This window comes from Geotrypetes seraphini, chromosome 8, assembly GCF_902459505.1.
Source record: "Geotrypetes seraphini chromosome 8, aGeoSer1.1, whole genome shotgun sequence".
NCBI classification, from domain to species: Eukaryota; Metazoa; Chordata; class Amphibia; order Gymnophiona; family Dermophiidae; genus Geotrypetes; species Geotrypetes seraphini.
Genome location: NC_047091.1, coordinates 97973583 through 97999520, shown reverse-complemented (window position 1 = coordinate 97999520; position 25938 = coordinate 97973583). Strand labels below are relative to the sequence as shown.

At 46.0% G+C, this 25938-nt stretch overlaps 1 protein-coding gene across 1 annotated transcript in view; it reads right to left on the bottom strand.

Annotated features, from left to right (window-relative positions):
• Positions 1 to 4902: 4902 nt before the first annotated feature.
• The window catches only part of LOC117365490 (DNA-directed RNA polymerase I subunit RPA34-like), a 69050-nt gene continuing 48014 nt past the window's right edge, over positions 4903 to 25938 (bottom strand). The window contains exons 2-3 of the mRNA XM_033955966.1: positions 6840 to 6961; positions 4903 to 5829 (exon numbers count right to left, since the gene is read on the bottom strand). Coding sequence (XP_033811857.1) covers positions 4903 to 5829; positions 6840 to 6961 — 1049 coding nt within the window. The remainder of the gene's footprint in view (positions 5830 to 6839; positions 6962 to 25938) is intronic.

Below are 25938 nucleotides of genomic sequence, written 5' to 3'. Positions count from 1 at the left end.
TGTTATAATGTGAATGGTGGTACAGTAGAAAGTAGTCTGGTTTTGTACTGGAGAGTCTCTGGGGTCAAATCCTTTAAATGCTGGATTGTTGCTGTCTGGTAAAGAGAGGTATAAGAGGTATAAGGGGGGTAAGGGAGGCTGGGTGATGAGTGCTGATGGGTAGCTCCATGGTATGTGGTTTTGCGTTATGGAGAAAAGGAGAGGGAACGCGACCCAAACCTTTTATAATTTTTGTTGCCCTTCTCTGTACTTCCTGCTCCACCCCTGACAGATCTCAGCCGTGGCACCAACAACCCATTTTCACCTTGGGCAGCAGGAGATACCTTAATAAAACGTTAGCTCCTTCTGCTGCGGGATTAATCTCAAAATGAGAGTTGTGAGATTTTGCAGTTCTTAATGGAAGACTCGCTTTATGGCACCTTGAGATCACGTCTTATTAACTTATCTCCAGCTACTGATTGAAGGGGAGGCTGCTCAGTAGGAGTGCTTTGCTCCCCACCGGGAGTACGGAAGATGACCAGCAAAAGCAGGAGTCTCCCACTAAATGTGGGAGACCTGGCAGCTATGAGTATTTTGAACTCTAATGGCTGTTGGGGTCATCTAAAATTGAATATGACTAAAACAGAGTTGCTCATCTTCCCGCCTAAACCCACCTCTCCGCTTTCCTTGTTCTCCGTCTCTGTGGACAACACTCTCATCCTTCCTGTTTTGTCTGCCCGTAATCTCGGGGTCATCTTTGACTCCTCTCGCTCCTTCACCACCCAGATATAACATATTGCTAAAACCTGCCACTTCTTCCTCTATAATATTACCAGAATCTGATCCTTACTTTCTGAGCACTCTACCAAAACACTTATTCACGCCCTCATCACCTTGCGCTTAGACTACTGTAACTCAAGCTTTCCAATTAGCCATCTCATTCCCCTCCAATCCGTCCAGAATTAGGCTGCATGACTTATATTCCAGGAGAGCCGCTTTACTCATGTTACTCCTCTCCTAAATAATAATTTTTTAATTTATTTCTTATATACCGCTATTCCTTTTCTTGGATGAAAGTTTAAGGCTTCTGGATACATTTGATTTTTACAAATTGGCCTGTGAACATTGAATCAATCCAAATTTGCTGCTCTTGAAACTCAACTTCTACATCTGTCTCTCTGCCAATACTGGTGCATAGCTAACCAAATAGCAAATGTCATGTTTATATTTTGGGGTCCATATTTGACACCTTATGTTCCACACAAGCTTCCATAAACAACTGATTGCTTCCTTATGAACTGCAAGAACAAAGATGCTCTTTCTGAGAGGAAGCAACCTCAATCTCTGTGCCTAGAGGGGTCTCTTTGATTGGTCACTGGCACGGTGCTATTGCTCAGTGGCGTACCAAGGGGGGGGGCGGGGGGGGGGCGGTGCGCCCCGGGTGCCAGCCCTAAGGGGGTGTTCCCGGCCTTGCCGTTCAGTCCCCCGCCACCCCCGAAGGACCGCTCGCCCCACTGACCTTCCTGCACCACCTGTGAAGCAGCCCGCAGAAGGATCGCGAAGTCAGCGTCAGCGATCCCTGCGCTGCTTCCTCCGCCGCGATCCCGCCCCTTCTCTGACGTCAGAGGAGGGGCGGGACCGTGGCGCAGGAAGCAGCGCAGGGATCGCTGACGCTGACTTTGCGATCCTGCTGCGGCTGCTTCATAGGTGGTGCGGGGAGGCCAGGGGGGCGAGCGGTCCTTCGGGGTGGGTCGGGGCATCAGGCCTTCAGGGTGGGGCGGGCGGGCAAGCAGGCTTTCAAGGGGGAGGGGGTGACAGGCAGGCAGGCAGGCCTTCAAGGGGGGACAGGCCTTCGGGGGGGGTTTGCAGGCCTTCAAGGGGTGCAGGCCTTCAAGGGGGGCAGGCAGGCCTTCAGGGGGGGTGTAGGCCTTCGGGGGGGGGTGTAGGCCTTTGGGGGGGTGCAGACCTTCAAGGGGGTGCAGGCCTTCAAGGGGGGGAACAGGCCTTCAAGGGGGGAAAGGCAGGCAGGCCTTCAAGGGGGGGGACAGGCCTACAAGGGGGGGACAGGCCTACAAGGGGGTGGGACAGGCCTTCAAGGGGGGGTGCAGGCCTTCAAGGGGGGGTGCAGGCCTTCAAGGGGGAGACAGGCCTTCAAGGGGGGGAAAGGCAGGCAGGCAGGCCTTAAAGGGGGGACAGGCCTTCAAGGGGGGACAGGCCTTCAAGGGGGGGAAAGGCAGGCAGGCAGGCCTTCAAGGGGGGACAGGCCTACAAGGGGGGGAGAAGCTACAAGGGGGTGGGACAGGCCTTCAAGTGGGGGACAGGCCTTCGGGGGGGATGCAGGCCTTCGGGGGGTGCAGACCTTCAAGGGGGGGACAGGCAGGCAGGCAGGCAGGCCTTCAAGGGGGGGACAGGCCTACAAGGGGATGGGACAGGCTTCAAGGGGGGTGCAGGCCTTCAAGGGGGGACAGGCAGACCTTTAAGGGGGGACAGGCCTTTGGGGGGGGACCATGATTTAGAAGTACACGGAGGGAAGGGGGTGTTCAAAGAGACGTGCATATGCCAAACTTTGGGGGGGGGAAGAAATAATGGGTCTGAAAATAGAGGAGAGGGAGAGAGATGATGGACAGAAAGGGAGAGAAATTGGACACAAGGGATGGTGTGGAGGAGGGATAGAGATACTGGATAGGAGGGTAATTAGGAAAAGAAAGGGAGAGATGGTGGACTCTGGGATGGTGGGGAAGGAGGGAGAGATGCTGGATGAAAGGGTATTTAAGAAAAGGTGGATCTGTGGAGGGAGATGAAAAAAAGGAAAGATACCAGACTTCCTGGGAAGGGAAGGGAAATGGAAAGGGAGGACAGAGTTGGCAGATGGATGGTTAGCATGCAGAAAGAAGGAGACCCTGGCAAGCAAGTTATCAGAAGAAAACCAGAGCCTTGGACCAACAAGATTTGAAATATAACCAGACAACAAAAGGTAGAAAAATTAATTTTATTTTCTGTTTTGTGATTATAATATGTCAGATTTGAAATGTGTATCCTGCCAGAGCTGGTTTTGGACTGCAAACGTGAGCTAGGATTTAACAGAGAGAGGAAAAGTCCTTTTTGTTTCTTTATTTTATTTACACCACAGCGCCAGTGTGGTTAGGAGAAGCCAAAGGGGGTGAAAAAGCTATAAAACCCACCAGGAGTTTTGAAAAAAATCACCCAACTGGGCAGGAAAATCGAATTGAAAAACCAATTCAATAGGGCTGAATCGAATCAAAATTTTTTTTCCTGTATCTGGCAGCATTAGTTTGCGCTACTGTCTTAGACTTTAGGATCTGGGATTGGGGAGAGATGGCATCCTCAGTACTTTATAATGCAAGTGAAACGAGGATTTGGTCAGACTTTTAAAGGGTCTGCAGAAAAAAAATATTGTATAGGCCGGGGACATGAGACAGCAGGAAATGGGAACTTTTCTTCCTTCTATTTTTGTGAATGGAAAGGCTGAGGATGTCAGAGAGTTCAGTTAAAATATGTGCTTTATAAGAAAATATAATAATGTGTTTTATAAAGTTTATAGCATAGCTGGCCTACCCAGTGAGGTATTCCTAGTGGTGATGGTGGCAGCGTGTCAATGTGTTGAGAGGAAGAGGTGGTCTGGGAAATTCTGCTGAGCAAACTCCGGGCCCATTTCCACCCCCCAGTTAGTCCACTCCACTCAACTGGTTCACACACTGAGTGGGTCTTTGGGTGTTGTTTTGGGATCTCTTCCAGTGGTTTATCTCCTTCTGGTCCAAGGAAGGAAACTTTGTTATCCTTAGCATTGACCTACAGAATATGTTTGTAACAGCGCTGCTTGTGTGGCATTAGGCTATGTAGTGATCGAAAGAAAAAAACAGACCTTTGCACATTTTTGCACTATATGGTGGGTGTATGAGGAGATTCACATTTCCTGCACAGCTAAGTCCATGTAAAGTTACCTTGTGCTGTATTTGACATCTAGCAAGATCTCTGTTTGAAAGGAAAGATCTAAACTTAAAAATGAAGTGGCCAGAAGTTATGGTAAAAGCAGATAGTGTAGCTGGTTTTAAGAAAGATTTGGACAAATTCCTTGAGGAAAAGTCCATAATCTGTTATTAAGACATGGGGGAAGTGTCTGCTTGCCCTGGATCGGTAGCATGGAATGTTGCTACTCTTTGGGTTTTGACCAGGTATTAGTGTCCTGGATTGGCTACCATGAGAATGGGCTACTGGGCATGATGGACCATTGGTCTGACCCAGTTAGGCTATTCTTATGTTATGTTCTCATCTGTAGGGGCCTTTGTTTTCACTTCTTATTTTAATGTATTTTTTTTCTGGGAACTTATCAGTGTTTTTTATAATGGGAACAAAAATGGAAGAGAATTAATGTGTGTGGGATGAGGGGGTAACTAATTTCTTCAGCTAAATAATTCAATCCACTTCAAACAGACATAGGAGAACTCACGCACCATTCACACACCCTCCAACCAAAAACGTCAAAAGAAAAATACTGTTCGACAACCTCCTAGCCATTCGAGCTGCAACACTCGACCCCCAACTCTACAACCAATTGACATCGACCACAGACTGCAAAACCTTCAAAAAGAAATAAAAACCCTTCTATTCAAAAAACACATAAAACCGAACTAACACAATCAGAACTGTCCCAAGCATCACCTGCAACTACTCCATATGTACTTCTGATGTCATGACAATTCAGACATAATTTATGTTATGTTATGTTTGTAATATAAGAAAATTTTCACTGCCTGTTTCTATTCTGACCATTTATTCTGTTTCATGGTCATTACAAAAAATATTTTTTTACATAGGGGGGGGGTGTCAAAAAATGATGGGCCCCGGGTGCCACATACCCTAGGTACGCCACTGTATTGCTTCTTTTTTTTCTTATTTCCACGTCTATGCTCCTTGGTTTTCACAGAAATCAGAACTCTGTTCTTCAGCTATTGAGGCAAACCTGTCTGAAAGCTCACGTTTGGATTTTTTGTTTTTACATTTCTGTTTCCTATCAGCTTTATTCACAATGAGCTCAGACATCTCTCCCAAGAACACTTTTTCCATCTTGTCCTGGAAACCAGAGTTCTCTTCCTCAGCTACCAGAACAAAACCCTCCTCTATTGGCTTCTGTTTCCTTTTTTTTTTCTTGCAATGTTGTTCTAGTTTATCTTCAGTGGGAATTTTTGTCTCCTCAATAGTTCCCCCTGTTCTCATCTCATCTAGTTCCTGTGATCCAACTATGTCACCTGCCCCATGAGGCTCTCTTTTCCTCCTCTTCTTTTTCTTGGCATCTGTAGTATCAATACTTAAGCTCTGAACCTCACAGGCCTGGGCCATATTACCCCAGGTTTCTCCCTCTACTGGTTCTTGCTTCATGGACTCCAGTTGCCTTGCCCTTCCCATGCCTTTATCTGTTATCACTTCTGCTATTGGTATCTTCCTTTTTTTGGTTGACTTCTTTAGTTGGCGTTTTCTTTGTAAGCCACTGTACAGTGGTGTAGCCCCAAAAGGCTGGAACCTTTGCTTCAGCCCCTCTGGAATTTGAGGGGCAGGGCTGGCTGATATAGCTTTAGGTGGGCTTTTTCTAGTGGGACCACTGAAATTCTCACATACGTTGAGGTAGCCACTGAAAGCAGGGCCACATGCCAGCTGGCCCTCTTCACTGGAAGGTACCAATAGGTAGGAGCTGTCCAGGTCCCTGCTGCTGCTGAAGATGCTGTAACGTCTGCTAGCTCCATCCTTCTTGCTTTTCAGAGACTGGAATCCACACAGAGGTACCTTTTGACTGTTAAAACACTCAGGATTAAAATCCACAGGAGCTTTAATCAGCTGCGGGATGAGCGGTGAGAGATCTCAGGTGCAGCTGTGGCCAAAAAGCAAACAGAATGAAATGAAGTTTAAAAGTCCAGCAGATTTTGTCGAGAGCTCTTTGGAGACAGTGCCCTCCTTTATGCTGAATTATTATGTTTTCTTGATCTCACTTTCTGTACAAGATGTTATGCTTGATAATAAATGTGTAAATTTCATAAATAAATAAAAAAACTGGTGGATAACAACTGGATAAAGGTAGTGGTGAATAGCTGATCAAACGTAGAAGCTTCTAAACAATGCAGGGCAAAAACACTTACGTGTCGGGTCCAGTCTTATCTGTCCTGGTTTTGTTCTTTGACTTGTTTCACTGTAGTCTCGTTGGATTCTTTTTTGGTTGTTGTCCCCTACCCTCTATGTCATGTCTGTCTGTGCTAGTTAGATTGTAAGGTCTTCCAAGCAGGGACTGTCTATAAATGTCAACGTGTACAGTGCTGCGTATGCCTTTCAGCGCTATATAAGTGATATGTGGTAGCAGTGTTGGGAAAGCCTGCGTCATTTGCAGGTGGGGAAATGATACCTGCTGAAAAAGCAGTTATTAGAGCTCTTCAAGGCAACGGTTACAGCAGTATTACGAGATCCACAGTACCACCAATGATCATGCAGAAAAGAGGGGAGGCATGAGAAACAGCATTCCTCCTCAACCACAAAGCCCACGCTCAGATTTTGATCTGGATCCAATACCAGTTGGAGGCAGATTCTCATGCTTTGTGGAGGACATGTGGATAATCACTGGCCATCATTTCTGGCTAGGTCTTAAAATCAGGTATCACAGCCTATATAAAGATTCCAGCTTTACCATAACTCAAACCCACCTCTAATTAGTTTTCAGTATGGTAAAAGAAGTGATTCTCTTGGTTCTCCCTCTTACACCCCCAGCCTCCCACTCTCCCCACCCCTCATCCCCCATCCACTATCCCCCCTCAGCTTTGCAGCCCAGTTCAGGAAATTCTCCTGCTGTTAACACTTGCCTTTTCCTCAGCCAGGGAGAAAAAGACTTCATCTTCAGGGATTAACGTGGGAGAGAGAGTGTCTGGTGTGATGCAGTCTGGAACACTGCCAAACTCCCGACAGCAGGGCTTACAGCTGGACCCTAGGAAAGAACAGAATTAAAGTACCTGTGAGATTTCCAGAAACAAAATGGCAAATGTACAAAACAAGACATTGTGGAGTGCCGTAGAGGCGCAGAACATTTCTTCCGCTCACAGTCTCCCTAGAGAGCATTCTGAAACCGGGCCAGCCTGGTGGATCAGTGGTATCAATGCCTTGTAGAGGGGTTTGGGTTCATACCTTTTGTTTCCAAAATCAGACAGGGCCAAAAGATGCCACAGAGGCAGCATTCGCAGCCTGTGGGGAGATAGAAGTCATCAGATACATTATGGGGGGGGGGGGGGAATGTGTGCATTTCTATAACTAGGAGTTCGATATTCAGATTGCAGGAGGCACCCACCTAAGTCCCACAGTCGGCGGTGAGGCTGGATATTCAATGCTGGCCCATTTCCGGTGACCAGCATTTGAATATCTGTTTTCTATTTAACCGGCTATAACTTAAGTCGATATTCAGTGCTGACCAGTTAAGTTATAATGGGCAAAGATAGGACTGCTATTTAGATGGTCTGATTTGTCCGCTAAACATAACTAGCAATATTCAGCATAGACCAGCTATCACGCAATATAGCCAGTTAACTTTGAGCTGCTAACTGGAAATATTCAACAGAGATAGCCAGTTATCTCATGATGAATATTCACAGTTAGCTGGTTGAATGCTATTTAACCAGTGAGCTGCCTTTTCTGGCTGCTTAAATAGCTTTGAATATTGGACGATAAGCTTCTCCATTTAGATGCTCAGAGACAGTGGTGTAGCGTGAATAGGAGGCACCCGGGGCGGCGGTGCTCCCCCTGCGCCCTTGTCTCTACCCCCCCCCCGCTCATTCTGCACCCCACATGCCATACTCGTGCCCTCCCTTCCCACCCTGTACCTCTTTAAATCTTTGCTAGTGCGAGCAGCTTCTCTGGCCTGCTGTTTGCACCGGCATTGGCTTTCCCTCTGACATCACTTCCTGGCTCCACGACCCAGAAGTGATTTCAGAGGGAGCCAGGCTAGCACGAGCGGCAGGCCAGAATAGTTGCTTGTGCTGGTGCAGATTTAAAGAAGTCGGGGGGGGGGGCAAGGAAGGGATAGCGTGAGTGTGTCCTGGAGGGTGGGGGTGGAGAGGTGGCGGTGACCCCACCAAGATGGCACCCGGGGTGATTTGTTCCTCCTGCCCCCTTGACTAAGCCACTGCCCAGAGAGCATACAGCAGATGCCTATTCTATAAAGGAATCTACTAACCTAGTATAATTAGGCACCAACCATTTAGGCACATACACTCTTAGAGATCTGGTGTAAGTGCAAGTGCTATCTGTAAGTTAAGCATGTATGTGAAGGCCACACCTATATCTTGCCTAAGTTGTTCCACCCCTATAAATACTACTACAGCAGACCCTCAATCTTTGTGGGGGTTAGGGGCAGAGCCGGCCCACGAATAGGGAAAATCGTGAATAATTTTTTGGGCCAGCTCTGACCTATCCCCGCCTCCCTCCTGCATCCCCGACCTTACCTGGTGGTCTAGCGCTGACGCGGGGGCAGGAGCAATCTCCCTACGCTCCTGCCCCGTGCAGAGCCACGCTGTGAACCTGTGCTGTGAGTTTCTGCTGTAGTCTCGTGAGACCACGGGAACTCGCAGCACGGCTCTGCACGGGGCAGGAGCGTAGGGAGATCGCTCCTGCCCCGCGTCGCCGCTAGACCACCAGGTAAGGCCTGGGGGTTGTCCAGGGCAGCATTTCTGAATTAAAAATCAAGGCGAAAAAAAAAAAAAAATAGCAAATAACAGAATTTGCGAATGGGGAAACCACGAATCGGGAAAGGGAGCTCTACTACTAATCATTTCTATAGCGCTACTTGACATAAGCAGTGCTGTACATCAAAACATAGAAGAGACAGTCTCTGCTCAAAAGAACTTACAATCTAGTCAAGACAGACAAACTGGCTAAGAAGGTGCATCAATATACAGTGCTCAGATGGGGAAATTACAGACAGATATTGCTACTTAACAGGTAGGATGGAGTTTGCAATTGAAAGCAGCTTCAAAGAAGTGGGCTTTGAGTCTGGGTTTGAGACATGGAGCTTGACGCACTGAGTTAGGCGGTTTGTTCCAGTCATAGCCGGGGGGTGCTGAAAAGTTCTCAGCCCAACCAACCAACTTCCTAAATTCTGAGTGTTATTTTGGGTTCATAGACAACTCGGCGAAAGACGGAGGCGTGCGCCAAAGAAAATTACAGTTTTTAGGGGCTCCGACGGGGGGTTTTGTTGGGGAGCCCTCCCAGTTTACTTAATAGAGATCGCGCCGGCGTGGTGGGGGGTTTGGGGGGTTGTAACCCTCCACATTTTACTGTAAACTTAACTTTTTTTCCCTAAAAACAGGGAAAAAGTGAAGTTTTCAGTAAAATGTGGGGGGTTACAACCCCCCACACCCCCCACAACGCCCCCACAATGCGGCACGATCTCTATTAAGTAAAGTGGGGGGGTTCCCCCCCCACACCCCCCCGTCGGAGCCGTAAAAACAGTAATTTTCTGCGGTGCGTGCCTCCGCACTGCGCTCAATTGTCTGCGCGCGCCTTTGTCCCGGCGCGCGTTTGACCTGACACCATTATTTTGCCACTGGAGCTGAAAAGAGTGTTACCTTATTTCGTTAAGTACCAATTTGCAGATACAAAATTCGATGTTTTTTTTTTTTTTACATTGTTTCAGATCATTGATTGAACCATATCCACGTCATTCTCTTCATGGTTGGGCTAAGAACTTTTCAGCACCCCCTCATTCATGTCCCCTTACAAACGCACACTATATGGTAAGTGGCTATGTGCAGAATAGCACTTAGGCACCCTACTAGCATTTATTGGAACGTATTCTAGCAGTCTAAGCAGTCAAGTGTATAAATGTGAGCGTAGGTTACAGAACTGCCTTTTCAGGGTTATTTAATAAGGGTTTCAGTGCATAGAACAGCGTTTTTCTCACTCATGTAAGTTCTAATGCCATGGGGCCCTTTTACTAAAGCTTAGTACATGCTAAATGCTAAGAAGGAGTACATTAAGGGCTAGATTCACTACGGGCACAGATCGGATCCGATCAGTGAGGGATCCGATCCATGTCTGTGGGGCTGATTCACAAATCAGAATCACGCCCCCAACCGACTGCCGGGATTGCTTTCTAGTGATCCCGATGCATGCGCTGGCCCTCTGTGCCTGGCAGAGCAGACAAAATCTTCTTTCTTTTTTTTTTTTACTTTTTCGCGAGCCCGTGGTTTTAACCTGCTTTAAACCCGTGGGTTAAAACCACGGGCTCGCAGTGCAGGGAAGTGCAGGAGAGTCAGTGCAGCAGGAGAGATTCGGGGCGAGAGCAGGGCGGCGAGTCGGGGCAGCAGGCGGGAGAGATTTGGGGCCAGAGCAGGTAATCGAGGCAGAGAGGAGCAGAAGATCAGGGCTAACAGGAGCAGAAGATTGGAGCAGAGAGGAGCAGGAGATTGGGGGCAGAGAGCAGGGTTTTTACACAAGTGACTGGTCCTGAGCTTGTTTTTGGATTGGCCAGCTTTTTGTTAGTGAATCGCAGCCCTTCCTATTTTGCATGCCGTTTCCCCTCATTTGCATGCGTGGATCGGAATCGGATCGGAGGTGATCAGCCACGAGGTTAGTGAATTAGGTCGGAGGGAAATCGGGTTGCAAAGGGGTCACAAACCTATTAGTACACGATTGATTTGCTTAGTGAATCTAGCCCTAATTCCATTAGCATGCTCTGCCTCTCAAACTTTTTTTAGCTCTGGCACACTAAATGGAGTAAATGTTTCTCGTGGCACATTATAGTTGAAATTATAAAATTGCAAAACCAACAAAAAAACTTACACTTCCCCCTCCGTATTCGCGGGGGTTAGGGACAGAGCCGGCCTGCGAATATTAAAAAACCGCGAATAATATTTGGGCCAGTTCTGCCCCTAACCTCCGCTTCCCTCGCTATTTTAAGCCCTGAAAGCCCCGCTTAAGCCTTACCTGGTGGTCTAGCGGGTTTTTGGGGCAAGAATGATCTTCCCACGCTCCTGCCCCATGCAGATCGCTCACAGGAAATGGCTGCCTTGAGCTCCCATAGTCTCTCGAGCCATTTCCTGTGAGCGATCTGCATGGGGCAGGAGTGTGGGAAGATCGCTCCTGCCCCGAAAACCCACTAGATCACCAGGTAAAGCTTAAGGGGGGGGGAGGGCTTACAGGGCTTAAAATAGCCTGAAAAATGAAAATGCATTTTTTAAAATTTAAAACCGCGAATCCGTAGATACGGAATTCGCGAATACGGAGGGGGAAGTGTAATTGCTTTGGTGTTTAAGTTACAATAACTATTGTATAAAAAATAAAACTAACATTATTTGCCGTTAGTTTTCAAGGACCAATCGCATCAAAAAATGATGCTTGTTTGGACAGTTGTATCCTTAAGCACACAGCCACTCATAACATTGACAGACTCTTGTGTACGTGACGTACATGTCATTTATTCTAGTATAAACTTATGAAGAGAATTTTTAAAAAATAAAGTAAAATTCTGGAATCTTTCGTGGCACACCACTGGGTCATGACATACAGTTTGAGAGACACTGCTCTAAGCTATCGTAAAAGAGCTCCTTTTTTTTGCCTTGACAGCCTACCTGCCCTGTTAGAAAATTAGCTCTTTGGGGTAACTTTCTGACAGTGTGCTTAAATCTGTGGGGTGTCACACTTTGAAAATGATCCTGGCCAAACGAATGCACACAATTGCACCTGCTAGCCGCTGGAACTCCTTTTCAAAACTGACCTCCCCCCCCAAAAAAAAATATATATATATATTTTCATCCATTGAGATTTTAGGTTATAATGGTGGTCATTGAATTCATGAGGTCAGTTTATTATTTTCATGTGGTGTTAGTATTTTTATAGCCTGTGAATCATGGGCTAGTTTTATTTTTGTGACAAGTCTTAACTGTACTGTTTTAATGTTTTATTGTAATGATGATATATAGTTGTTCTCTACAGTGCCTTGATTTTCTCAGAAAGGGTGATTAAAAATTGGATTAAATAACTATTTGTTTTCCCTCCGAATCTTGGGGGCAGGGATGTCGTGCCAGGGTCTTGGAAAGGATATGATTTATTTCTCACTGGCGCATCCGCCGCTTTCATTTATCCTCAGCCCTTGACTCCTGGTCTTTCTTTACATAGGGTAGCTCTGCAACGAGTGAAGGTTTACTTCCTGTGTGACTCTTATTTCTCTGCTCTTCTGAAACTTTCTTGCGTAGTCCTTGACTCTGAATAAGAAGCTGTCTCATATGATTGGCCCCTTTCCTTGTTCTTTCCTATTTGGCTTTCATCAGGGAGACATCTCTTCTTGTTCCCTTGCATCTGGCTTTTTCCAGGAAACTGTCATGCAACTCTTGTCTCTACCTCTTCCCATCAGGCTCGCATCATGAGTAGTTTCTTTCTTCACTCCCATACATCAAGTCCTCATCAGGGAACCATTATGAGTGATGTCTGTCATTACTCAAGACTTTCAGGCTTTCATTAGAGATTTTGTCATGAGTTGGTATCTTCTTACTTATTGTCAACCAGCTCTCAACAGGGACTCAGCATGGCTTTTCTCCCTTTAATCTTCCACTTATAGATCACATGGTCTCTCTTCAATAAAACATCATGAATGGTTTCCCTTCTCATTAGTGCCTTCCTACCTGGCTCATCAGTGACCAAATAACCTTACCTGTTCTCTAGTTTTAAAATTATAATCTTCAACCCCAAACTCTTTATTTTCTTATAATCATAATAACGCACCCAGTACCAATTAAACAGTCCAAACAAGACATATTCAAGTGAATTAACATAGCACCAGGACCAGTACAAAGGTATTGTGCACCCTAGGCAACCCTGCAGCCTTAACCCCACTCCCCTTAATAAACTTTTGGGTTCAGTCTTACTCCCCACCCTTCCATTATTATCTGTTAAGGACTTAGCTCCAACACAACAATTGTCATTCTAACATTGCCTTTCCCACAATAGTCCTGTAAAAAAAATGCATAATTGGATCTCAGGCTTTAAGTATTAAACTTTTCTTTGTACGTGGCTGAGTGTGTATAATTAGGGCAATTTCCAAAAGTCATTTACCCTGGTAAACAGACTATTTGGAAATTGCCGACCCTTCCAGCAGGTAAAAGAACTTGCTGATGGCCTTTGGATTATCTGACTGTCAGGATCCAGTGTTTTGCTTTGACTGTCGCAGCTGATCTGATTTCCAAGTTCTCCATCATGAGTATGTTTGAGTCCTAGTTGCATAGATTAGGTCTAAAACCCCCTGTTGTAATATGCAAATATATCACATGCGTACACAGCCAATATGGAAACCTGAAAACCTGATCAGCTGAGGAATTGTCTTGAATCCGGACCCTCCTTACATAGATTGAGGGGGGGGGGGGGGGAGAAAAGGTGGAATATTGAACACAACACAGTCCATTGAAGGGCTCACAGGAAGGAAGAGACCAAAACATGGAAATACAAGCCAGAGGGTTCTTGTGGTGTTCATTGTTATTCTTTGAACAGCCTATCACTCTACAGAATTGCTACTTCAAACTTTTTTAACAAGAGCAAATTAATTTCCCTTTATGCTGAGGCCACACCGCCATGCTGTTAAAAGTAGGATATTGTTTAAACAAAATGGTTTCCCTTCTTGGAATGAGTTTCAGTCCCTGAGTCAACTCTCCCTGCTGTCTTGCATACATATAAACATATTTCTACTGTTTGGCCCTTAAAATGCAGGGTCCTAAGATCCTACATAGAACAGATGCTTCTTGGCATCAGTTAACAGGCATTGCCATGCTGGAGAAGCCTGAAAAGGGCTGAGAGATCCCAGTTCAGTTTCCACTACAGCTCCCGGTGATCTAGGGCAAATCACTTAACCCAGAAAAATACTGCAGAAACAATGTACTTGATGCCAAGTCTTTATTTCAATCAAATGCTGATACACAGCTCCCAAAAGTATCCCCGTTTCACTATGTGGTTTGGATTTTTTTGCGCGTTATTGTGACCCATCTTCGGACCCCTGAGGAAGATGTGTTAATCGAAACAGGAACCGTGTCGGGTCCTTGTTCCTTTATTACAAAGGTGGACCACATTAACATAACGTTTATTGACTGAAATAAAGACTTGGCATCAAGTACATCGTTTCTGCAGTATTGTTCGATGTCTGCTTCAGGGCTGTTGGATTCTTCTCTTTGTGTTGTTGAAATTAGAGAATGACACGGGGAAAAAAATCTGTCCCCGTCACCGCCCCGTCACCAGCCCACCATCCTCTGCACTGCCCCGTCACCGCCGATCCCTTCACCGCCCCGTCACCGCCATCCCTTTCACCGCCCCGTCACCGCCACTGCCACTGCCATCCCATTCACCGCCCCGTCACCGTCCCCGCTGCATCCATATAAGCCTTTTTCCTTTCACTCCCTCCTTCCAATTTGAGCCGGGAACACTAGCGATCGCATGGTCCCCGCGGCCACTACCTGCCTGCCCGGTCGATCCTGGTGTTTGGCCGGCTCTCTCCCTTCTCCTCACCTTGGTTTGTGGGTTTTCTTTTTCGGCAACCTGCGCGCTTTCCCAGGGAGCCGCACACGCGCGGCTGCTCAGTGTTCGATCTTCTGCTCTGCTGCAACTTCCTGTTTCCGGTTGCGTCAGAGCAGAAGATCGAGGCTGAGCAGCGGCGGGTGTGCGCGGCTCTCTGGTAGCGTGCGGGTCGCCGAGGAGGAGGATCTGCGGACTGGGGTGAGGAGAGGGGAGAGAGCTGGCTGGACACTGGAATCGATTGGGCGGGCGGGTGTGAGCTGCGGGGACCGCGCGATCCTTCATGCCTCACTGCGGGGGACAAGACCATTCACCGCCCCGCGGGCGGTGAATGGCCTTGTCCCCGTCGCCGCAGCGACTGCTAGTTTTCTTCCCCGTTTTCGGCGGGTGACCCGCGGCTAAAATGCGGTGGCCGCGGGTAAACCGCCACCGTGTCATTCTCTAGTTGAAATCGCTGAAACCACCATTGCCTCATGTTCAAATGAAAATTGGGAGCCCTTCAGGGGGAAATGCCTACTACACCAGAACATGCACTACTTTGATTACTTTTTGGGCTTACAGAGAGTATATAAGAAATTGAAAATACAATACATGTATGCAGCAGACGTGTGGTTTAACGTTGTCTATTCTAGACTATAGACAACAACATGGTAATGCTGAAAGACATTTGGCAATTCAAAAATCCAATTTGCATATTGGAATCCAGTGCCCTCAGGTTCCACTTACATGAAAAATTAGCAGCACAGCCACATAGAACTGAGTCCTGAGGGTGCCAGGATCCTGTAATAGCTTTCAGTGGACCAATGTAAGAGCCATTCAAAGAGGATGACATTACCGAGCATCTGAGCCTGCAACAGCCTTTATTCATTCAATTTTCTATACTGTTCTCCCAGGGGAGATCAGAACAGTTTACATGAATTTATTCAGGTACTCAAGCATTTTCCCCTGTCTGTCCTGGTGAGCTCACAATCTATCTAATGTACCTGGGGCAAAGGGGGGATTAAGTGACTTGCCCAGGGTCACAAGGAGCAGCGTGGGTTTGAACCCACAATCTCAGGGTGCTGAGGCTGTAGCTTTAACCACTGCACCACACTCTCCCCCTGCTTGTAAAGAATGAGACCACTGGGATCTCAAGGACAACATCCTATCTGGAGGATTCTTTCACCAATTGGTTAAAAGGTATTGCAGCTAGAAAGAAGTCCAGTCAGCTGGGGGAAATCCAGACCCAGTTAAGGGCCGAGACTCATTTTTTTTTGGTTTAGGATGTGGAAGGTTATCTGAACTAGAAAATGACATAGGGAAATCATTTTCCCGTCCCATCCCCGCGAGTTCCTTTCCTGTCCCTGCCCCATTCTTGCAAGCGCTGTCCTCATCTGTACAAGCCTTAAACAATTTAAAATCATAAGTGTTCAAGGCTTGTGCAGTTAAGGCAGACAGGGACAGCGACAAAACTCACGGGGATGGGACGAGGCAATTGAGTTCCTGTGGCTGACCTGGTGCTCTCCCATGAGCCTCAAAGGCCAGTGTCAGACAGTGTACTATGATCTGTGTTCCGCAAATTACAAAAGACAGATTCAGCCACTCCAGTAGTTGAGAACTAAAGCCAGTGCCAGACAAGACTTCTACAGTCTGTGTCCTACAAATGGCGAAAGACAGGTGAAGAGCAAGTCTGCATACTGCATGTCACTTTATCTATATAATAAAACCGTAGCCGGCGCATGCTCAGTCTTATCGGCGTGCTTCCATGATCCGTATGTCCGTGGCCGCCAAGAGTGCAGCATGCCCCGCGCTTACTACGGCCCCACGCGCAGCTGAGTTCGGCACGGCGGTTTCCTCAGATAGGGGAAGCCGAACTGCTCACTCCCGCCTCATGGTCCTGCCGCCGCTCCTGTTCACAGCGGCCTGCACGTCGATGACTCCCCCCCCCCCCCCGGGGCTGCCTAAAGAAAAAAAGTTTCACGGTGCTTGGCCCGCCAAACAATTTCTGCCGTTGCCAAAATTTGCCCCACCGTTCCTTCCCTTCCTCCATCAGGTACAGTTCAGCTCCGCTAAAAGGAGCTGCTTTGAAATTGGAGCCCTGCCGCCACCGTAACACGTTCCCTCTGCCGCAGTCCCATATGTCAGAGAAGGGGCGGGACCAAGGCAGAGGGGAACGTGCTACGGCAGTGGCAGGCCTCCGATTTCGACGCGGCTCCTTTTAACATTGGTGGATTCACTGCACCTGATGGAGGGAGGGAAGGAAAGGTGGTTGTGCACTGTTGAGCCCCCCTTTGCCCTCAGACCCTCTCCTAACTGCTCCCTCCTGTCTCAGACCACTGGGGGGAGGTGCCTGTCTTCAGCTGCAGGGATGGAGGGAGGGAAGAAGAAAGAAGGGGCCTTGGCAAGCGAGTTATCAAAAGCCAACCATAGCCTGGGACCCCTACATGGTATGAATAATGACCAGACAACAAAAGGTAAGAAAAATAATTTTATTTTCTGTTTTGTGATTACAATATGTCAGATTTGAAATGTGTCTTGAGGGAGGCTGCTGCTGCGGCTTTGGACAGAGGGGTACCATTTTCATGGTTGCTGGCCTTCGGAGAGGCTTGGGACACGGGGACGGATGCAGGAAGGGCTGCCGCTGCGAAGGGCAGACCGCGAGTGTGGGGCCGTTGTAAGCGCGGATTGGTCAAGGAGCCGCCGTTGCCGAGGCTTTGAAATTGCTCTCCCACCGTCACTCCCTCCCGTCCCGGCTCTGCCTCTGCCCCTGCCCAGGTTCAAAAGCAGGAGAGGCGGTCATCTAGCACCCGTTAATTTAACGGGCTTAAACACTAGTTATCATATATTACGAGTGAAGGTGCTATGCTTCTCAAGAGGGAGGGGAAGATGTCTTAATGTGGAACTTAGCAAGTTAAAAACTGTTAGCAATATTTTTGGCATTAACATATATTGTGATCAAAACAGTAGTTCAGACAAAATGTAGTAACCAAGGATAATTTATTGTGGTGCAGACATAAAAAAGCATATATAAAACCTGACACAGGCCGTGTTTCATCCACTCTAAGGGCTGCATCAGGGGTTAGCAGAACCAGGTGCTGTGTAAAAGCTGCAGAGACAGACTGCTGCATGCTGCCAACTTTTGATTGTATGTTGCCTTTTACTTGGTTGGTGATGCAACTTTTACACACCACCTGGTTCTGCTAACCCCTGATGCAGCCCTTAGCGTGAGTGAAACACAGCCTGCGTCAGGTTTTTATAAATGTTTTTTTTATATCTGCACTACAATAAATAATACTTGGTTATTACATTTTGGCTGAACTGCTGTTTGATCATCATTTTAGATTTTGCAGACTGCCTGCCCTGTTGTTTTCTAGGACTTTAACATATATTGTTCCAAGACTGCATTATATTAATTGCCTATACATGGTTGGCATGATGTCAAATTGTTAACCGGTGTTTAACATGAGTGGTGGATGTGGTTCTGGCCATCTTGTAGGGCTGGTCTTTATCTGCTGTTTGTAGTTCCTAGAGATGTGACTGAAAGAAATAAATAGTGGCCAGCTGCACAGTCATGCCTTTGATTGGTGGAGAGGCTGCGGTTGTTGTTGCCGCTTTATCTGTTCACATGAGCGTATGAAATATTACGCTGTACCTGGAGAGTGCTCAGCTATGTCATAAACCCATTCAAACACAGAGCAGCTGAAATCTGGCATTGTGATTCTCCTTCCTCTCTCTAAATGTCAGAGTTGCTGGAGGGACCATAAAAGTGACATTACTGCCTTAGCTCTGGGCCCAGACATCTTGAAGGGGCTTAGTATCATCAACAGGGGATTCCACTGGAGCAGAGAAGCACATTTAACAGCAGCTGCGGCTATCACCTTTTATGGTTGCCAATTCAAGGCTTTATTAAGCAATGGAGAGCCCAAACCTGCTTAATGTTCTCTGTAACCAAACAGTGGCCTACTCTTGAGAGCTTCACTTTGTCATTTCCATCTTCCGTGCCTAATCACGAGCCAAGGTGCACTGACATTTTTTTGTTTTGTTTAGACTATGGATCAAAAAAAAAAAAATCCCCACTCTAGTGGACTGCAAAGGCATCACATGGTTGTCTTTAGGAGATTGGGAGGGGTTGTGGTGTCTATGAATTATGCTTCTTTTAAACATATTTCTAAGCAAGGGCTTGAGACACAAACCAGAGACCACCAAAGACTTCATAATGTGGATCATGAGGATTTTCTAGTCAGGAGTGACACTTGTGGGAAACAGGACATCAGACAAAATCCACTATTCTACAGCACAGAGGCCATGAAAAATGAACTAATTTGTGCTTGTGACACAATAATCAACACTATGCTTGATCTTCACTTCTAATCCAATAGGTCAGGTTTGCATGAGAGATTTGCATATACCCCTCCCCCTTTTACAAAACCAAAGCACAGTTTTTAGTACCAGCCGTGGCAGTAACAGCTTCGACGCTCATAGAATTCCTATGAGCATCGGAGCTGTTCCCACCGCGGCTGGCGCTAAAAACCGCACTACAGTTTTGTAAAAGGAGGGGAGGGGGAAGGAATGAAGTAATATTCATGAGAGCTATCCTGAAAACTGGAACCATTGGTTGCCCTTGAAGACTGGGAATGAATACTAAGGGACTATTCTATTCTACAGCACAGATGCAATGGAAATTCAGCTTACTGGCACCTGTGATAGAATAATCCACTATTCTGTTCTACAGCTCAGACACCATGAGACACATGCAAAACTTTAAAATTTAATTTCAACAATTAAATAGGAGAAAGAAAAAAAATAGGGTAGACATTCAGCTAGTGGCAGTGAGCATATTTTTTTTAGCAGCCAGCGACTTTATTCATGGATATTCAATCCTGGGACATGTCTAGGTATGGGTATTGAATGTCCGGGTTTATACAGCCAGCTACCTCTTATGGGGTTAAACAATGCTCCCTCGAGGCTGCGCAGCTGCTCAACTCTTTTGAAGACCCTATGCAGCCGTTCAGGACTGCCGCGCAGCAGGAGTAGCACTTCTCTACCTCCCACCGCCATCCTGGCCGCTTCTGCTGCTTCTCTATACGAGCAGCGGCAAAACAAACTGCCTCACTCTCCCACCGACCGCACTCACAGCCTCAGTATGATCAGCTGCTGGCTCTGCCCAGAACTGGAAGAGGATGTCGGAGGGGTGTGACTGGCAGCTGTGAGGATCGAGGCTGCAATTGTGGCCCCGCAGGAGAGTAAGGTAGGCTGTTTTGCTACTGCTGTTGCTGGTTTAGAGAAGCAGCAGCAGTGGCTGGGGTGGTCATGAGAGGTGGTAGGGAAAGTGCTGCTCATGGTGCACGGCACAAGAAGCAGCAGCAGCCAGGATATCAGGTGGGGAAAAGATGGGAGGGAGATTTGATGAAAGGGAGAGGAGGTGAGAGAGAGGAAGACACTGGATGGGAAGAGAGGGGGGCTGAAGCTGTATGGAAGGGGGAGAGGCACTAGGTGATACTGTTGGAAAGAGAAAGAGGGAGCAAATGCTTTATAGGAGAGGGGAAACAGCAGATATTAGATGGAAGAGGGGAGAGAAAGGACAGATGGTGTGGTGAAGAGACAAAAGTGGACGATAAATGGAAAGGGGAAGTGCAAGGGGAGATACTGGATGGAAAAGAGAGAGGGGCACAGCAGATGCTTTATGGAAGTAGGGGAGAGACAAGAAAGGTTGCTAACATGATGGTAGACATTAAAAAGATATGGATGGAAGGGGAGAGAGGGAGGGCAGATGCTACGTAGAAGTAGAAAAGACAGATTATGGATAGAACAGGGGAGATACAGAGAGGAAAGAGCTGATGGAAGGGGGTGAAGGTGTGGGGGGGGGGGGGCAAAGGGGGAGATGCTTGAAACCAGAGACTGGTACCAACCCAAATGAAAAAAGTAAATAGCCAGACAACAAAAGTAGAAAAAATAATTTTATTTATAGTTTAAGATAAAGTAGTGTGGCTGTAGTGTTAATAAACAATAAGTAAAAATACATAGAAAATGGAAATAAGATGTTATATTTTTATTGGATTAATCTTAATGCCTTTTTGACTAACTTTAAAGATGAAAACATCCTTCCTCAGGTCAGGATAGGATACCATAATAGCATACTGTCATGACCTGAGGAAGGAGTTTTGGCCTCTGAAAGCCAATTTGAAAATACATTTAGTCCAATAAAATAGTATCATTTTATATTTTTTGTTTTATTGCATTTATTAATTTGTAATGTAGTGGTTGGAATATGCGAGTCTTCTCTGGTGTTGCACTGTATGAAGAGTCTAGCTTCTTGGGGGTTCAGTTTAATTTTAATTTCTATTTTTATATTGTGGTTACTTATTCTAAACTGGGTGAAGATCTATGTTCTGCATGTTTGAAAGAAACATGCCCCCTCTTTTACGAATGCATAGCGCGGGTTTTAGTGCTAGCAGCGGCGGCAACTGCTCCAACGCTAATGATCGTCGGAGCAGTTACCGCCGCTGCCGGCACTAAACCTGAGCTATGCATTCGTAAAAGAGGGGGATAGTTTTTCTGTTAGCTTTGATTGCATGATTGATCTGTTTTAATCTGGTTTGTTTCATTTTCCAATAGATTTATTGATGTTCTAGTAGTCACTACAATGTTTCGGCACTGTCTTTTCCTAGGTAGGTGCTTCTGTGACTATTATGGTATGCCAGAATTGCTCTGTAGGTCCTAAGTGACATTTGTAGTATTTTGTATTACTTAAGTTCACACTGTACTTGGTATTGGATTTTAAATTAGATCATATCTGTTTCAGTAATGTCTCAAGGCAGATTACATTCAAGTCCAGTAGATATTTTTCATGACCCTGGAAGATTTATAATTTTTAAGTTTTGTACCTGAGGCAATGAAGAGTTAAGTGACATGGCCAAGATCTCGGAAACATCAGCGGGATTTGTACGCTGGCTTCCCTAGTTCCCTAGTAATGCTTGAGTACCTGAATAAATTCATGTAAACCGTTCTGAACTCCCCTGGGAGAACGGTATAGAAAAAATTGAATAAATGAAAAAAAAAAAAATGAAAAAATTCTCAGCGGCTGCTCTAACCATGGGGTCCTTATACTAAAGCATGCTAGCTGTTTCAGCATGTGCTAGACCAGGGGTGTCCAACTTTTTGGCTTCCCTGGGCCACACTGGCCGAAAAAAATATTTCTGGGGCCACACAAACACGCAAACACTGCAGCAAGACAGAGGAAGGAGCCGGCAAGATGGTAAACACCCAGGGGCAGCAGAGGAAAACACTGCATCGCCCTCGACCGGGGCCGCACAAAATACTTCACTGGGCCGCATGCGGCCCTTGGGCCGCAGGTTGGACACCCCTGCGCTAGACGCTAATGCATCCATTATATTCTATGGACTTACTAATATTTCACACACGCTAAAATGGCTAGTGCACCTTAGTTAAAGAGGGGGGCATGTTTGGTAAACTAAAGGCTAGTGGAGCTAAAGCCTGGTGGCCCTTTGGCAACCTACCAAAAACCTTAAAAAAAAGGCAACCTAGGTAAATTATTTTATGGTCGTAGTGCAGTGTGACATATTGTAGTAATATGGGAAATCAGAATTGGGAGCGGGGTAAAACTTTTTCACATCACTGTATTCCTATATGTTACTTTTTCATTTTGTTTTAATATGTATGTATATGAGTATACACATATTTTCTGTAAAGCTTTATATTTTCCTTCCCATTCAATAGAAATAATATAACTTCTGAACTTTTTAAATATACACCTCCCCCCCCCACACTTTTTACAAAACTGCAGAAGTAGTTTTAGCACAGGCTGGAGCATTGAATGCTCTGCGCTGCTCCTGACACTCATGGAGTTCCTATGAGCATCGGGAGCAGAGCAGAGCATTCAGTACGCCGGCCTGCACTAAAAAAACACTTTTGTGGTTTTGTAAAAGGGGGGAGATAATTTGGCATAATTATCAAAATTTGCTTGCCTTTGCATCCCTACCACACACCAGCCCACCCTAAACCAACTGCTCCTCAGAACACATCATGTCTTGTACATCTGCTTTCCTGGCTTAGAGGGAACATTGAGGTTAAGTACGACATTCATTAACTGCCTAAGCGACACTGTATAAAGGGGTCATTTTACTAAAGCCACAGAAAAAATGGCTTTAGCGTACCACTTACAAGTGTCTTTCCCACTTGCTAAGTGCTGCGGCTGGAAATTGACACATTTCCCCATTTTCCAAATTAATGGTTACATGCTCATTTGGCCATTATAAAGTTACTGTGTTAGCCCCTACTGAAACCTATTTTGTAGGTGGTAAGGGCCCATGCACTAACTCCATGCTAATCAATTAGCACACATCAATATTTCACATGCTGGTTAATGCTGGCACACCCACTCTTTACCCTTCAAACACGCCCGCTTTAAGAAAAATAAGGTTTGTTTAGCATGAGATATGCACGTGCAAAAAGACAAATTTACCACGGGATGCCAGTGCATATCCCGGAATAAGGCTAGTAATTATTGCAGTTTAGTAAAAGGACCCCAAAGATAGGGCTGATTTATATGCAGTCTGATATTAATATCAGCACTTAACTACATAAGTGCTGACGGTCTCTAAGTGCTCACCTCTAAGGTGAGCGCATGAGCGATTGCTCACTATTTTCAGTGGCGTCGCTCATGCGCTTTCTCCTGTCGCTCACTCGAGGGCGAGGTGAGAGGAAGCGGCGGCGGCCTGTATTTTAAAGTTGAAATATGCAGCGGCGGCTTCTCTCAAGATCCCTGACTGCATCGGACTTCCGACGCAGGTGGGGATTCGTGAGAGGAGCCGCTGCCATGTCTTCAGTGTCATACGGGGGGGGGGGGGGGCATCCGCCCTGGCTGTGCACCCGCCCTAAGGCTGCAGTCGGAGCGGAAGTTCGGGCCAGCCAATCGCTGCCTGGCTGGCCGGAACTTCCTCTCCGACGGCAGAATTGACGTCGGGGGAAGCAAAGAGAGCTTGGGGCAGCCGCGGCAGTGGCTTTGGGGCCTGTTTCCCCCGATGGTTGCAGTGGTGGCTTTGGGGCCTGTTTCCCCCGATGGTTGCGGTGGTGGCTTTGGGGCCTGTTTCCCCCGATGGTGGCAGCAGTAGCTATGTGGAGGGTAGGGAGAAAGAAAGGGGGCAGGCAGGGAGACAGAAGGGAAACAGAAAAAAAGAAAGGGGGCATCAAGAGAGAGAAAAAAAAGAAAGGGCAGGGAGAGAGGAAGAAAAAGTTGGGGGAGGGAATGAGGTCTGGAGGAAAGGAAGCATACAGGCTGAAAGAAGGGAAGAAAGATTGGATGCACAGTCAGAAGATGAAAGTGCAACCAGAGACTCATGAAATCACCAGACAAGGTAGGAAAAATGATTTTATTTTAAATTTAGTGATCAAAATGTGTCTGAATTTATATATGCTGTCTATATTTTGCACTATGGCCCCCTTTTACTAAACCGCAATAGTATTTTTTAGCGCAGGGAGCCTCTGAGCGTCGAGAGCAGCGCTGGGCATTTAGCGCAGTTCCCTGCGCTAAAAACTGCTATTGCGGTTTAATAAAAAGGGAGGGGGGTATATTTGTCTATTTTTGTATGGTTGTTACTGAGATGACAATGCATAGAGTCATCTGCCTTGACCTCTTTGAAAAAAACCCAGAATAGGAATGATAATTAACATTTTCTCAGCGTATAGTGTGCTTTGTGTTTTTTAATTTTATTGTTGGTAGATCATTTTGACTTGGTCATTTTAAAGTAGCTCGCAAGCCCAAAACGTTTGGGCACCCCTGAGCTAGAGCGTTGAAGCTGTGTATTTCTATTTTATCCCCCCTTTTACAAAACTGTGGAGCGTTTTTTAGCGCCAGCCGTGGTGGTAGCAGCGCTGATGCTCAGAATTCTATGAGCATCAGAGCTGTTACCACCGTGGCTAAAATCCACACTACAGTTTTGTAAAAGGGGGAGGGGTTAGTTTGTGATGACATATTCCATACTAGGCGAAGGTGTTTTCTGTGTTCTGTGTGTTCGAAAGACATGGTTTTCTGTTAGGATTGACGTTGTAGGATTGATCTGTGCTGGTCTGGCTTGTTTAGTTTTACAATGGGCGTATTGATGTACTGCTCACTGCAATATGTAAGATGCTGCCTTTTCCTAGGTACTCATGTGTGACGTGTGGCTTGTTACTAAAAATCATGTTTTTCATACAGATGGGGGGGGGGGTGCCAAAAAATGATGGGCCCTGGGTGTTACATATGCTAGGTACGCCACCGTATGTAAAGATACCAGAAAGCTGGCGAAGCAAAAACTTTAAGTAAATTGTTATTCTTCTAAGTTTTGAGTATTTAACCCTCCCACAATCTCACGGGCACTCGTTTCAAGTTTATTGAGATTTTGATTTAAACGCAATATCAAATATTTTCAATGCATATAACAAAAATAAATTTGGGGAAATAAATAAAACCATTTGAACAATAAACATACAAACATATCCATAGATGATTAAAAATACATAAGGAGTACAAGGATAAACTACATTTGTTTAAAAATGCGTCCTCCGCGCCTGCTCATAAATTTGTGGAGTATGTAACTTGTCGCTCATGCATATTTTTTTTTTGCACACACCTCATCAATCCTTAGAGGGAACATTACTGCGTCTTGGATACTCACAAAATTACCGGCTCTCGCTTTAGTGGTCTGTGGTGATATGCAGTGGCACTAACCAGTTAAGGGCCTCCGACTATTAGTGGATAATGCTGCACAAGTCAAACAGGAGCTATTTCTGGCCAGTTAAATTACTTTGAATATTGAACCCAATATGTGTTTTTCCTAATTTGTCTTAAACCTTTGTACATTAAATGAAACATCTTCTCTGCATATATCCTACCAACTCAAAGGAAATGAGTAGAGGGAAGTATCCTCTTGGAACAGAACATGTGGAAGGTGTATCTCAGTGGCAGGTGGCCCCACCTTTCTGATAAATCAAGCCCCCTTCTATTTGAAGAAAAAGGCGGAACTCTGACCCAGTGGCGTCATTTTTTGATACCCTCCCCCACTATTTGTATGAAAAACATGATTTTTAGTAACAATCCACACGTCACACAAGAGTGTACCTAGGAAAAGGCAGCATCTTACATACTGCAGTGAGCAGTATATCAATAAACCCATTGTAAAACTAAACAAGCCAGACTAGTACAGATCAATCCTATACAGTCAATCCTAACAGAAAACCATGTCTTTTTGAACACACAGAACACCTTCACCTAGTATGTAATCACAAACTAACCCCTCCCCCTTTTACAAAACTGTAGTGTTTTTTAGCCATGGTGGTAACAGCCAATGCTAAAAAACGCTCTACAGTTTTGTAAATGGGGAGATAGAATAAAAATACGTAGACAAAGGTTAAACTGAAGCACCAAAAAGCTGGACTCTGTATATA